Source organism: Bufo gargarizans, chromosome 6, assembly GCF_014858855.1.
Source record: "Bufo gargarizans isolate SCDJY-AF-19 chromosome 6, ASM1485885v1, whole genome shotgun sequence".
In the NCBI taxonomy this organism is placed as follows: Eukaryota; Metazoa; Chordata; class Amphibia; order Anura; family Bufonidae; genus Bufo; species Bufo gargarizans.
The window spans coordinates 237,594,956-237,608,027 of record NC_058085.1 but is presented as its reverse complement, the minus strand read 5'-3'; the positions used below and the strand labels follow the sequence as shown (position 1 = coordinate 237,608,027).

At 47.5% G+C, this 13,072-nt stretch overlaps 1 protein-coding gene across 1 annotated transcript in view; it reads left to right on the top strand.

The window, feature by feature from the left end:
* LOC122941337 (gastrula zinc finger protein XlCGF57.1-like) overlaps positions 1–9,910 on the top strand; it is a 68,151-nt gene extending 58,241 nt beyond the window's left edge. Inside the window, exon 5 of the mRNA XM_044298479.1 lies at positions 7,300–9,910. Within this exon, the coding sequence (XP_044154414.1) occupies positions 7,300–8,795 (1,496 nt within the window). The 3' untranslated portion in view covers positions 8,796–9,910. The remainder of the gene's footprint in view (positions 1–7,299) is intronic.
* The last annotated feature ends 3,162 nt before the right edge of the window (positions 9,911–13,072 follow it).

Here is a 13,072-nt window from a genome sequence, read left to right as displayed (position 1 = left end):
TGTATAATACAGTACAGTACAAAATATAGTACTGTACTGTATTTTACTTACACTGAACAGATCTATGTCTTTAGCATAGATCTGTTCAGCACCATGGACAGCAGGACGCCTGAGCATGGGAACCTTCCCCGTCTACCACAACTTCGCAGGCGGGGAAAGGTGAGGACGGGGTTTCGGGGGGCTGTCTGGGGGCTCTCTCCCATCAGGGGGCTGCAAAGGCACAGCAGCCCCCCGGTAGGAGAGGGAGCTCCCTGCGCTGTCAACCTTTTCCATACAGCGGTCCGTACGGACCGCTGTATGGAAAGGGTTAAACGGCTGACATCGCATCAACGATGTGAGCCGTTTATACCAGGGTGCCAGCAATGTGCTGGCACCCTGGTATACCCACTAGACACCAACGATTATTCAAGGGGAGGCGGGCGGGGATCGCGATCCCGCCTGCCGCACCGCCCCCCTTCCTCCCGCACCGCCCGCAACCCTCCCCCTGCACCACCCGCCCACTGTCATGGAACCATGAACCAGACGTACAACAAGAGATAAGTGGAAATAAGAAGGCTTTATTGAAAATCAAGCTGTCAGGCAAAAGTCCAAACGGATGGCTAAACCGAAGCAGGGTCTTGCGAAGCCAGAGGTCAGGAACCAGAAGGGTAGTCAGACGAAGCCTGGATCAGGAACCAGCAGGGTAGTCAGACGAAGCCAGGATCAGGAACCAGAAGCAGCAGCAGTCTTAGAAGCATGTGAACACAGGAGGACCAAGCAAGGAACTGAAGCCACAGACCTCCTATATATATGAGCTAGGCATCCAGCTCCTCCCAGTGGGAAGGAGAAGCCGCAGGGTGGGAGGCTACAAGAAACCCAGAAACCAAGATGGCCGCCAGCACATGTCAAACGAAGGAGAACAGCAAGAAGGTAAGACCATGACAGTACCTCCCCCTCAAGGGCCCCTCCTCCGCGGAGTAAAGAACGGTTTCTGAGGGAAGCGTGCGTGGAAGGCTCGGAGCAAGGCAGGAGCATGGACATCTGCGGAGGGAACCCAGGAACGCTCCTCTGGACCATAACCACGCCAATGGACCAAAAACTGCACCCGACCGCGGACCAGGCGTGAGTCCAGGATATTGCTCACCTCATACTCCTCACGATTGCCCACTTGGACCGGACGAGGCCGAGGAACCGAGGAAGTGAAACGATTACACACCAGTGGCTTCAACAGGGAGACATGAAACACGTTGGAGATCCGCATGCCAGGAGGAAGCGCAAGGGCATAGGCTACCGGGTTTACCCTGCGAAGCACTCGGAAGGGACCAACAAAGCGAGGCGCCAGCTTGGGAGTGGGCACTCGAAGGTTGAGGTTGCGGGTGGACAACCATACGCGGTCTCCGACCTGGTAGGAAGGAGCGGGCGCTCGTCTGCGATCAGCCTGGAGTCTCTGGCGCCGCGCAGAGACCTCAAGGGACCTCTGGATCTGTACCCAAGAAGCACGTAGGACGGAAAGGTGATCCTCCACAGCCGGAATATCCTGGGGAGAGAATACCTCCGGTAACACGGCAGGTTGGAACCCATAATTGGCCATGAAGGGAGACGTCCCAGAGGAAGAGTTCACCGCCGTGTTCCTGGCAAACTCAGCCCAAGGCAGGAGGTCAACCCAATTGTCTTGGTGATCGGAGACATAGCAACGAAGGAATTGTTCCAAGGCCTGATTGGATCGTTCTGCGGCCCCATTGGACTGAGGGTGGTAGGCCGAGGAGAAAGAGAGATGAATCCCCAACTGGGAGCAAAAGGCGCGCCAGAACCTGGACACAAACTGACTCCCCCGATCCGACACAATCTCCTTGGGCAAACCGTGCAACCGGAAGACCTCCCTGGCAAAAATCGTGGCCAACTCTTGTGCAGAGGGTAACTTCTTGAGAGGAACACAGTGGCACATTTTGGAAAACCGATCCACAATCATGAGAATGACCGTATGGCCTCGGGATGCAGGGAGGTCCACAATGAAATCCATCCCCAGGTGTGACCATGGACGCTCCCCGGTGGCTATGGGTTGCAAAAGGCCCAACGGAAGGTGCCGAGGGGACTTACTCTGGGCACAAACGGAGCATGCCGCTACATATGCGGCGATGTCGGAACGTAGAGAAGGCCACCAGAACAGACGTGAAACAGCCCAGGACAGCTGATTCTTTCCAGGATGCCCCGCGGCCTTGGAGTTATGGTAGGTTCGCAACAACCGAGTGCGCAACTCCTCAGGCACAAAACATCTGCCGTTGGGTCTCCCAGAGGGAGCACCAGATTGAGCCGCCAAAATCTGCTCACCCAGGGGAGAGGTCAGGCTGGTGCGAATGGCGGCCAGGATCTGATTCGGAGGTATGACCGAAGTCGGAATCGACTCCTCCCCGGACAGCTCGGAGTACTGCCGTGATAAGGCATCCGCTCTGATGTTCTTGGAACCGGGTAGGTAGGAAACCACGTAATTAAAACGTGACAAGAACAGAGCCCATCTGGCCTGACGTGGTGTCAATCTCTTGGCCTCAGAGAGGTAAGTCAGATTCTTGTGGTCCGTCAGGATGAGAACCGGAACCACCGAGCCCTCGAGCAAGTGCCTCCATTCTTTAAGGGCCTGCACGATGGCCAATAACTCCCTGTCACCAATCTGATAGTTGCACTCCGCGGAAGACAGTTTCCGGGAGTAAAACCCACAAGGAAGCAGAGGACCCTCTGGTGTTCTATGCTGAGACAGAAGGGCGCCTACTCCCGTCTCAGACGCGTCCACCTCGAGGACAAAAGGCAACCCAGGGTTGGGATGCGACAGAATCGGAGCCGACACAAAGGCGGACTTTAGAGCCTCAAAAGCTCGGATGGCCTCGAGCGGCCAGACCTGGGGATTACTGCCCTTCCTGGTCAGATCCGTGAGAGGCTTGGCTAGCATTGAAAAGTCCCTGATGAACTTCCGATAATAATTGGCGAAGCCCAAAAAGCGCTGCAGGGCACGGAGACCACTGGGCTGGGGCCACTGTAAGACAGCCGAAACCTTCTCAGGATCTATGGAGAACCCCTCAGCGGAAATGATGTAACCTAAGAAGGTTACCTGGGATCGGTGAAATTCGCATTTCTCAAGCTTACCGAACAGCTTGTTCTCTCATAACCGTTGCAACACTCGTCTGACATCCAGAATGTGGGCCTCCATGGATTCAGAATATACCAAGATGTCATCCAAATAGACCACCACACACTGCTGCAACAGGTCACGGAAAACATCGTTGATGAATTCCTGGAAGACTGCGGGCGCATTGCACAACCCAAAGGGCATAACCAAGGATTCATAATGACCGGTCCTGGTGTTAAACGCGGTCTTCCACTCATCGCCCGCCTTGATCCTTACCAGGTTATATGCCGCCCTCAGGTCGAGTTTGGTAAAGACCGTGGCCCCTTTGAGGCGATCGAACAGCTCGGAAATCAAGGGTATCGGGTAAGCGTTCTTGATCGTGATGCGATTGAGACCCCTGTAATCGATGCAAGGCCTCAACTCACCGCCCTTCTTTTTCACAAAGAAAAATCCAGCCCCTGCCGGGGACGAGGATTTGCGAATGTGTCCGCGTGAAAGCGCCTCCCTCACGTACTCCTCCATGGCCTCATTCTCCGCTACCGACAGTGGATAGACCTTGCCACGAGGAGGAACGGCACCAGATTGTAACTCTATGGCACAATCGTATGGGCGGTGCGGAGGTAGGGCAACCGCACGCACCTTATCGAATACATCCCGGTACTCCTCGTATTCAGGAGGCAACAGAGAGTCCGAGGAAGTACACAGCAACTTGACAGACCCATGGATGCAACTAGCCCCACACTGCGGTGACCACGAGAGGATCTCGGCCGATCTCCAATCGAAAGTCGGATTATGCTTCTGGAGCCAGGGGTACCCCAAGACCACCGAGTAGTGTGGAGACGAAATAACCTGGAGACAGACCGACTCTCTGTGAACGGCACCAATGGCCATCCCCACTGGAAGGGTCTCATGAGTCACGTGTGGCGGCAGAAGGGGTCTGCCGTCTATCGCCTCAAGAGCCAGTGGGGAACCTCGAGGCTGCAGAGGAATGGAATTGGCGGCAGCGAACACACTATCAATGAACAAACCACCAGCACCAGAGTCCACCAACGCCTGGGTCGTCACCGAGCCCCCGACCCAGGAGAGGACAACAGTAATCAGTGGTTTGTCAACACGGGAAACCGGGGACGAGGAGACTCCACCCAAGATCTGCCCCCGACAGGATCTCAGGTGCGAGCGTTTCCCGGACGGTTCGGGCATGCCAACCGAAAATGCCCACCGAGACCACAGTACATGCATCGGCCCTCGCGTCTCCGGAGTACCCTCCCCCCCTCGGACAGGCGAGCAAACCCCAGCTGCATGGGTTCACCCCCAGACAAGTCATCCCCAGGAGGCGTGGGAGGAGAGGGAGGCACGGGTGGGACAGCAAACGTAGGCGCCAATCTGTTAGAAGACCTCCGCAGGCTCTCCTTAAAGGAAGGTCTCTCCCTGAGTCTGGTGTCAATCAAAATCAGGAAAGAAATAAGAGACTCGAGCTCCACTGGTAGGTCCTTAGCTGCAACCTCATCCTTCAAGGCATCCGAGAGACCATGAGAGAAAGCAGCGACCAGAGCCTCATTATTCCAGCCCACCTCTGCTGCCAGGGTACGAAACTCAATGGCGTATTCAGCTACGGATCGTGAACCCTGTCTGATGGACATAAGGAGCTTCGCAGCAGAGGCAGCACGAGCCGGCACATCGAATACCTTCCGAAGAGAAGCAACAAAACCGGAAAACTCGGCAACCACCGGATTGTTGTTCTCCCATAAAGGGCTGGCCCAGGCCAAGGCCTTGTCCGAGAGCAGCGAGATCAAGAAGCCCACCTTTGATCTCTCAGTAGGAAAGGCATGTGGCAGCAACTCGAAATAAATGCCCACCTGGTTAAGGAAACCTCGGCACTGAGTTGGCTCTCCCCCAAAGCGCTGTGGAAGGGGGGCAGAACCGGTCATACCCCGAAACACCACAGGCGCAGCAACAGGTGTCGGGGTAGACTCTGGCGCAACAACCGGAGCGGCAGTAGGAGCGGGCCCAGGAGCGACAACCGACCCATCGGCAACGGAAGCTAAATGAGCCGTGCGTTCAAGCAGGGTTTGCAACGCCACAGCGAACCGACCCAACAGGTGATCCTGCTGATCAAGTCTGGCAACCAGCGTAGGTAGCGAGGATGGCCCTGTACCGTCAGAATTCATGGCTTGGTCCTAATGTCATGGAACCATGAACCAGACGTACAACAAGAGATAAGTGGAAATAAGAAGGCTTTATTGAAAATCAAGCTGTCAGGCAAAAGTCCAAACGGATGGCTAAACCGAAGCAGGGTCTTGCGAAGCCAGAGGTCAGGAACCAGAAGGGTAGTCAGACGAAGCCTGGATCAGGAACCAGCAGGGTAGTCAGACGAAGCCAGGATCAGGAACCAGAAGCAGCAGCAGTCTTAGAAGCATGTGAACACAGGAGGACCAAGCAAGGAACTGAAGCCACAGACCTCCCATATATATATGAGCTAGGCATCCAGCTCCTCCCAGTGGGAAGGAGAAGCCGCAGGGTGGGAGGCTACAAGAAACCCAGAAACCAAGATGGCCGCCAGCACATGTCAAACGAAGGAGAACAGCAAGAAGGTAAGACCATGACACCCACATAATATCATTCAGGGGTGCATGGGGAGGAACATATATATTTTGGGCATTATAAAGTTTCTGATCCCCGCGGTCAGGGACTGTGGGGATCGGAAACGGCAAAAAGCGCATCAAACCGCAGGTCTGAATTGACCTCTGGTTTGTTGCGATCGCCGACATGGGGGGGTCATGGGACCCCCCCGCGCCTTTAGCCTAGGTGCCTTCTCAATGATTTGAGCAGGCACCTTGTTCCAATCACTGCCAGCCGGGCGGCAGTGATCGGAACAACACATGACGTACCGGTACGTCATGTGTCCTTAAGTACCAGGACATCATGACGTACCGGTACGTCATGTGTCCTGAAGAGGTTAAGGTGAAAATTAGCCCAGTCCTTAAGGGGTTAAATCACCCCCCTTTCCGTATAATTTCAAAATAAATACCAATAAATATAAACATTATGGGTATCACCACGACGAAAAACTAATACTATTAAAATTAAATAAAAATTTCCAATACGGTGAATTTGCCATTTTTCATTGCTTCTCGTACCCGAAAAAATTTAATAAAATGTGCTAAAAAAGTAACGCACACTCCAAAATGATATTAATAAAAACTACGGATTTTTTTTAGCAAAGTTTACATTTATTTTTACACTATTTAGACATAAAATACCTATACATATGGGGTATCGTTGTAATCATACTGACCCAGAGAATGAAGGGCATGGGTCAGTTTTGCCACAAATGAAACACCATGCGAACAAAACCTGTAAAACGGTGGAGGAATTGTGTGTTTTTTTTCAATTTCACCCCATTTTGATTTTTCTTTTTACTGCTTTCCACTTCATTTCATGCCGTAATTAATCGTGGCATTAAAACGTACAATTTGTTCCACAAAAAATAAGCACTCATACAGCTATTAGCAGAAATATAAAAAAGTTATGGCCCAAGGAAGATGAAAATGCAAAAATGAAAAAACCCCTGGTATCCTAAGGGTTAAGGATAGATTAAGAAGTTGCCTGGTGGCTGTCTGGGCTGCGGGCCTCTGCTCTCTGCCTGTTAGTTATAGATAATATTATGTTAAGTGAGATGCTTCAGGTGTCTGCTTTATTAGGCTGTGGATGCCGGGTGATTCCCGCTTTTTTCCCCCAGTAAGTGAGATCTCCACTTGATTTTTACTACCTCTACAATCATGGATATTTGTATGAAATTATTGTTAATTATTCCTACAAATTAGAAATTGACGGACTCATGGATTTTATAATATTACAAATGTAATATGGATATTAATTTTTTGTATTATAATTAATAAAATATATTTAATTAAAAAAAAGAAGTTGCTTTTGTGTTGCTTTAAAAAAACATCAAAAACATATCACAAAAAAAAAGTATAAAAAACAAGCATTAAATTTTTTTTTACAGGTGAAACATGTTAAATTAATCTGGTAATTGTCTATGCAGTTTTTTATGGGTGAAACACATTTGTTTTAATCTTGCATCTTTAAAAAATGCAATTGCTGTAAAAACGCACATCTCCTCCAATTGGTAAGAGGAATCATGAGATGAACAAAAGTTATTTTCCAAAAGGTGAAATGCAACCTGTTTTTATTTTCAGCAGATGACTACATCAAAGACTTTGAAGGAAATCTTCATTTGTCTCCAGAATCAGAAATAAAATATAATATCACAGAAGACAATCAGGTAGAACATTCCTTAACACCTCTTTCTACAAATATACCCTCAGGAGGCCTTCACACCAGAGATCTTTTTATAGATCGAAGTAATCACAAGGAACCTTCTTCTGGACAATCACAGATTCGTAACCAAACTGCAGGAGTGAGCGAGTGTAAAACATTTCCATGTTCTGAATGTGGGAAATGTTTTAAAAGAAAATCTACCCTTTCTATGCATGAAAGAATTCATAGAGATGAGAGGCCATTTTCATGTTCTGAATGTGGGAAAAGTTTTCGCCAAAAGTCCTATCTCACTGTACATCAAAGAACTCACACGGGGGTGAATCCGTATTTATGTGTTGAATGTGGGAAATGTTTTACAAGGAAATTGCATCTTATTGAACATCAGAAAACTCACGCAGGGGAGAAGTCATATTTATGTTCAGAATGTGGAAAATGTTTTACTCAGAAAACATTTCTTTTTAAACATCAGAGAACTTGCTTAGAGTTTTCAGATTTCTTCACAAAGAACCCAAGTGTTATTCAACATTTGCAAACTCACACAGGAGAGGAGATATATTTATGCCCAGACTGTGGAAAATGTTTTAGTCAGAGTAGCGATCTTGTTAAACATCAGGTAATACACACAAGGGAGAAGCCATTTTCATGTTCAGAATGTGAGAAAAGCTTTATCAAGAAGTCCATTCTTGATAAACATAAAAAATCTCACATGAGGGAGAAACCATTTTCATGTTCAGAATGTAATAAAAATTTTAGGCAGAAGTCTGATCTTGTTAAACATCAGAGAATTCACACAGGAGACAAGCCATATCCATGTTCAGATTGTGGGAAATGTTTTATTCAGAAATCTGATCTTGTTAATCATCGGTTAATCCATACAGGGGAGAAACCATATGCATGTTCAGAATGTGAGAAAAGGTTTACCAAGAAGTCCATTCTTCATAAACATCAGCGATCTCACACAAGGGAGAAACCATTTTCATGTTCAGAGTGCGGAAAACGTTTTAGTTACAAGTCGGATGTAGCTAGTCATCATTTAATCCATACAGGGGAGAAACCATTTTTATGTTCAGAATGTGGAAAACGTTTTACGAGGAAATCAAATCTTATTGAGCATCTGAAAACTCACACAGGGGAGAAGCCATTTTCATGTTCAGAGTGTAATAAAAAATTTAGGCAGACGTCTGATCTTGTTAAACACCAGAGAATTCACACAGGGGAAAAGCCATTTCCATGTTCAGAATGTGGGAAATGTTTTATCCAGAAATCTGATCTTGTTAATCATCAGTTAATCCACACAGGGGAGAAGCCATTTTCATGTTTAGAATGTGGGAAATGTTATAACCATAGATCAGCTCTTTCTCAGCATAAGAAGCGAAGCCATTTTAATGTTGAGTCTGTTTTACCTCAGATGTAATGTGACAGGGAAATAAATTAGATTTTTTTTTTTTTACTTTTTTTATTCTTTTTTAATTTTCAAACATGAAATGTTTTTTAATCACTGCAATATTGGACACAAAAAAGAAAACAGAAAAACATTATATTAAAAAAAGGGAGAGATTACAAAAAATAAAGATTGAAAAACCTGATCATTCAGACACCTGTGTGAAACATACCCGTTTGTTCCCTATATTACATTACGAGACCAACAAGGAAAATTATGTTTATTCTGATTCCCCAGACACAATGTCTACTAGATAACACAGGTCCCTCAAAGAAAAATTGTGATGGATGATTAACACTAGCACAAAATCCTACACACAGGAGATGGGCTTAACCATCACTGCTGTCATAAAAATACTGGAATATAAAGGTGCCATAACCTAACCACCCCAACTCTAAAAGTCTGCTGAGGAAGAAAATCCCCCACTCTTGCTGTCTGTAATGACTCTGAGGGATAGAGTGTTACACCTCCCGTATTCTCATTATTGCTGCTTGCTAAACATCTTTTAATTCTACTTAACAATGTATCTATTTGCGGTGCATCAGCCCTAGGCTCTACACGCTTCCACACCAAACAGTGTATCATCAGGAGCCCTAACGACACTCTAGAATCTAATATATATATATATAGAGCTGAGTGTATGTATGTGTGTCCGCTAAAGCAGTCCGCACCGTCACATTTACAATCACAAAATTTTACACAGCTACCTCCTGTGACTGGAGGGAAAGTCATAGACTATGTTTTGAGTGGAAACTTTCACCCCACGTTTTCCAATTATTTGCCAAAAAATACTCTTAGTAACCTAACCACCAAACTACAGGAGCCATTGTCTGTTGGCTGTTGTGGCAGTTAGCCTGGATATTCATCAGGTTGCATATAACAACCAATCACAGCTCAGCCTCTATTGTGATACAGGTCATTAATATGAGCTCTGATTGGGTGCTATAGGCAACGAAGGACATTCTTAGTATAAGACAGCTTATTTGTGGGTTAATATGATTTTGATTGCGAAGCTTAGCTAACGTTGTTGTAGAGGCTGATGTAACTCACATGACCTTAAGTGTATACTAATTTTGTAGGGTTTTATATACTGTTAATTAAAGACAATAATGACCTGTAAGAAAAGGAATTGGATCTCTTATATATATAAAAATGAATTTCTGTCTGTCTGTTCTTTATTCACGGCCAAACGACTGGACTGGTCCGCACAAGATTTGGCATATAGGTCTCTAGGATGTGCCGTTCCTGAGATATCCCCCAAAAATGCAAATATGACACCATAACATGACCTGTTCTAGCAGCTCTTTTACTCATACCCCAACTGGCACATACACATGGTCACATGACCCTTATCAGCCAATAGAAGCTCACAAGTCATTCAGTCTCCACATACACACAGTTTTACACCAGGTTTCCATAACAACCCAGCCATTTTTCTTTACTGCTGTAGGTCACCTTTAAAGGGTCAGGGCGCTGTGAATGACACTGTTAAGTGAGCGGAGTGCTGTGGAGGTCACAGTTAAGGGGACAGTCCGCTATGTAGGTCAGTGTTAAGTGGAGAGGGGTGCTGTAGAGGTCAATGTTAAGGGGGCAGGTGTTGTGGAGGTCACATTTTAAGGGAACAGAGTGCTGTGGAGGTCACTGTTAAGGGGGCAGGTTATTATGGAAATCACTATAAAGGAGACAGGGTACTGTGGAGGTCACTAATAAAGGGGCGGCTGCTGTGATGGTCACTGTCAAAGGGGCGGGTGCTGTGGAGGTTACTGTTATGGGGCAGGGCACTGTGGAGGTAACTGTTAAAGGGGGCGAGCACTGTGGAGGTTACTGTTATGGGGCAGGGCACTGTGGAGGTAACTGTTAAAGGGGGCGAGCACTGTGGAGGTTACTGTTATGGGGCAGGGCACTGTGGAGGTAACTGTTAAAGGGGGCGAGCACTGTGGAGGTTACTGTTAAGGGGTAGGGGACTGTGGAGGTCACTATTAAAGGGGAAGCTGCTGTTGAGGTCACTGTTAAGGGAGCGGGGTACTGTGGAGGTCACTGTTACAGGAGCGGAGTACTGTGGAAGTCACTGTTAAAGGGGCGGGCGCTGTGTAGGTCTCTGTTAACGGGGCATAGATTGGTGGAGGTCACTGTTAAGGGGTGGGGTACTGTGAAGGTCACTGTTAAAGGGGCAGTGATGTGGAGGTCACTGTTAAGGGGTATAGTGCTGTGGAGGTTACAGTTAAAGGGGCGGGGCAGTATAAGAGGGGTCACTGTGAAGGGGGCGGGGTGCTGTGGAGGTCAACGTTAAGGAGGTGTCCGCTGTGGAGGTCTTTGTTAGGCGGGGTGGTGTGCTGAGGAGTTCACATTTTAAGGAATTGGGGCACACTGTGGGGGGGTCAGTGTTAAGGGGTGGGTTGCTGCGGAGGTCACTGTTATGGCGGTGGGGTGCCGTAGAGGTCACTGTTATGGGGACACTGTGGATATCTTTTAATGACACACAAACATTAAATGAAATAGTGGAAATATACCTGTGTCATCCTGCTTGTCTTAGATATAGTTGCAATTTTTTCTTTCAGAGGCAGCTCTTCCGGCACTTGTGCAGCTGCCAAAAGCCCAGGTTTTTATGCAATGTAACTCCACCCCCTCAGTAAGGTGGCAACCCCCCCCCTCCCCCCAAATGCCGTGATCAGGATGGAGGGCGCATTGAGGGTATTTCACCCGTTGTATATTAGAATACACAACAGGGAATAATCAGTGGACACAACAGAACCGGTGCAGAAGGACCAAATAGGCCTTATTGATCGTTCTTAGAAACGCTTATAGCTACTCAGGCAGAGGTACCATTCGCTTTCAATCACTGATGCCCTATGTCCGGTTCTGCCCGCAGGATACCCCAGTATTGAGAGAGCAAACCCCTTACTTGCTCATGTGCTTCATCAAAGTCACCTATAATCCTGATTGATTCAGAGCCATCATCTGGCAAAGCCCTGTCACATGGTATGCCTGATTCGACACTTTTTTTCTCATTCAAAGAGTTTATTGAATTTTTCCGTTTTTAACAATCACTCTTAGTACAGGATATTAACAAGAAATACATAAAAAACAAAAAGGACAGAGAGAGGGGAAGAAAAAGAAGGACTTGGCCACGAATTGATAATATAGCACTGTGTAATTCCGTCATGTTAGCAGAAGGCTAAAGTCTGACATTACTACGTCAGACGAGTCCTTATATGAACAGCAATCAAATAGACTTAATACTCAAAGATATCTTAATGCAAGATATTAGTAAAACAGTAGTGGGAGATGATACCAACCAATAAGCATAGGAGATATAAGTAATATATATAAAAAGAAAAAGGGTGGGGGAAGGAGAAAGAGGGAAGGGAAGAAAAGAGGGGAAGAGCTCAGTGTAGGGAGTCCGCCTAAAAGGTCCGGTATGTTCCAGAGGTATGAAAGGAGTCCCAGGGGCTCCATGCGTACTGAAATTGGGTGAGGTTGTGAGTGTTGTGGGCAATCAGTTCCTCCATTCTTTGGTACAACATCACTTCCTCAAACCATTCTTCAAGTGTAGTCGATTTCCAGTGACGTGGAATAACTGCCTTCGCTGCTTGAATAAGATACTTAAAGGGCTTCTGTTTTTTTTTTTTTACTTATAATCCCTATACTGCGATTTATGCCTACATAATCTAATTAATCATTTTGGTCCAGTAGATTGTGTTAAAAACATGCTTTTAAAATATGCAAATTACCTTGCTACCAGCAAGTAGGGCGGTTACTTGCTGGTAGCAGCCGCATCCTCCGATCCTAAAGACGCCCTCCTCATGTTGATTGACAGAGCCAGGGAATGGGATCGTTCTCTGCTGGCCCTGTTTGCATTCAAAATCTCGCGCCTGCGCCGTACCTGTCTTCAATCGGCGCAGGCGCACTGAGAGGCGGACGCTCGGCTACTCCATCCTCAATGCGCCTGTGCCGGGTGTAGAAGTGACGCTATCGGCGCAGGCGCATTGAGGATGGAGCGGCTGAGCGAGTGGCTGCCTCTCAGTGCACCTGCGCCGACTGAATACCGTTACGGCGCAGGCGCAAGATCTTGATAGCAGACAGGGCCAGCAGAGGACGATCCCGTTCACTGGCCCTGTCAATCAACATGCAGAGGGGGCGCCTTTAGGATCGAAGGATGCGGCTGCTACCAGCAAGTAGCCGCCCTACTTGCTGGTAGCAAGGTAATTTGCATATTTTAAAAGCATGTTTTTAACACAATCTACTGGACC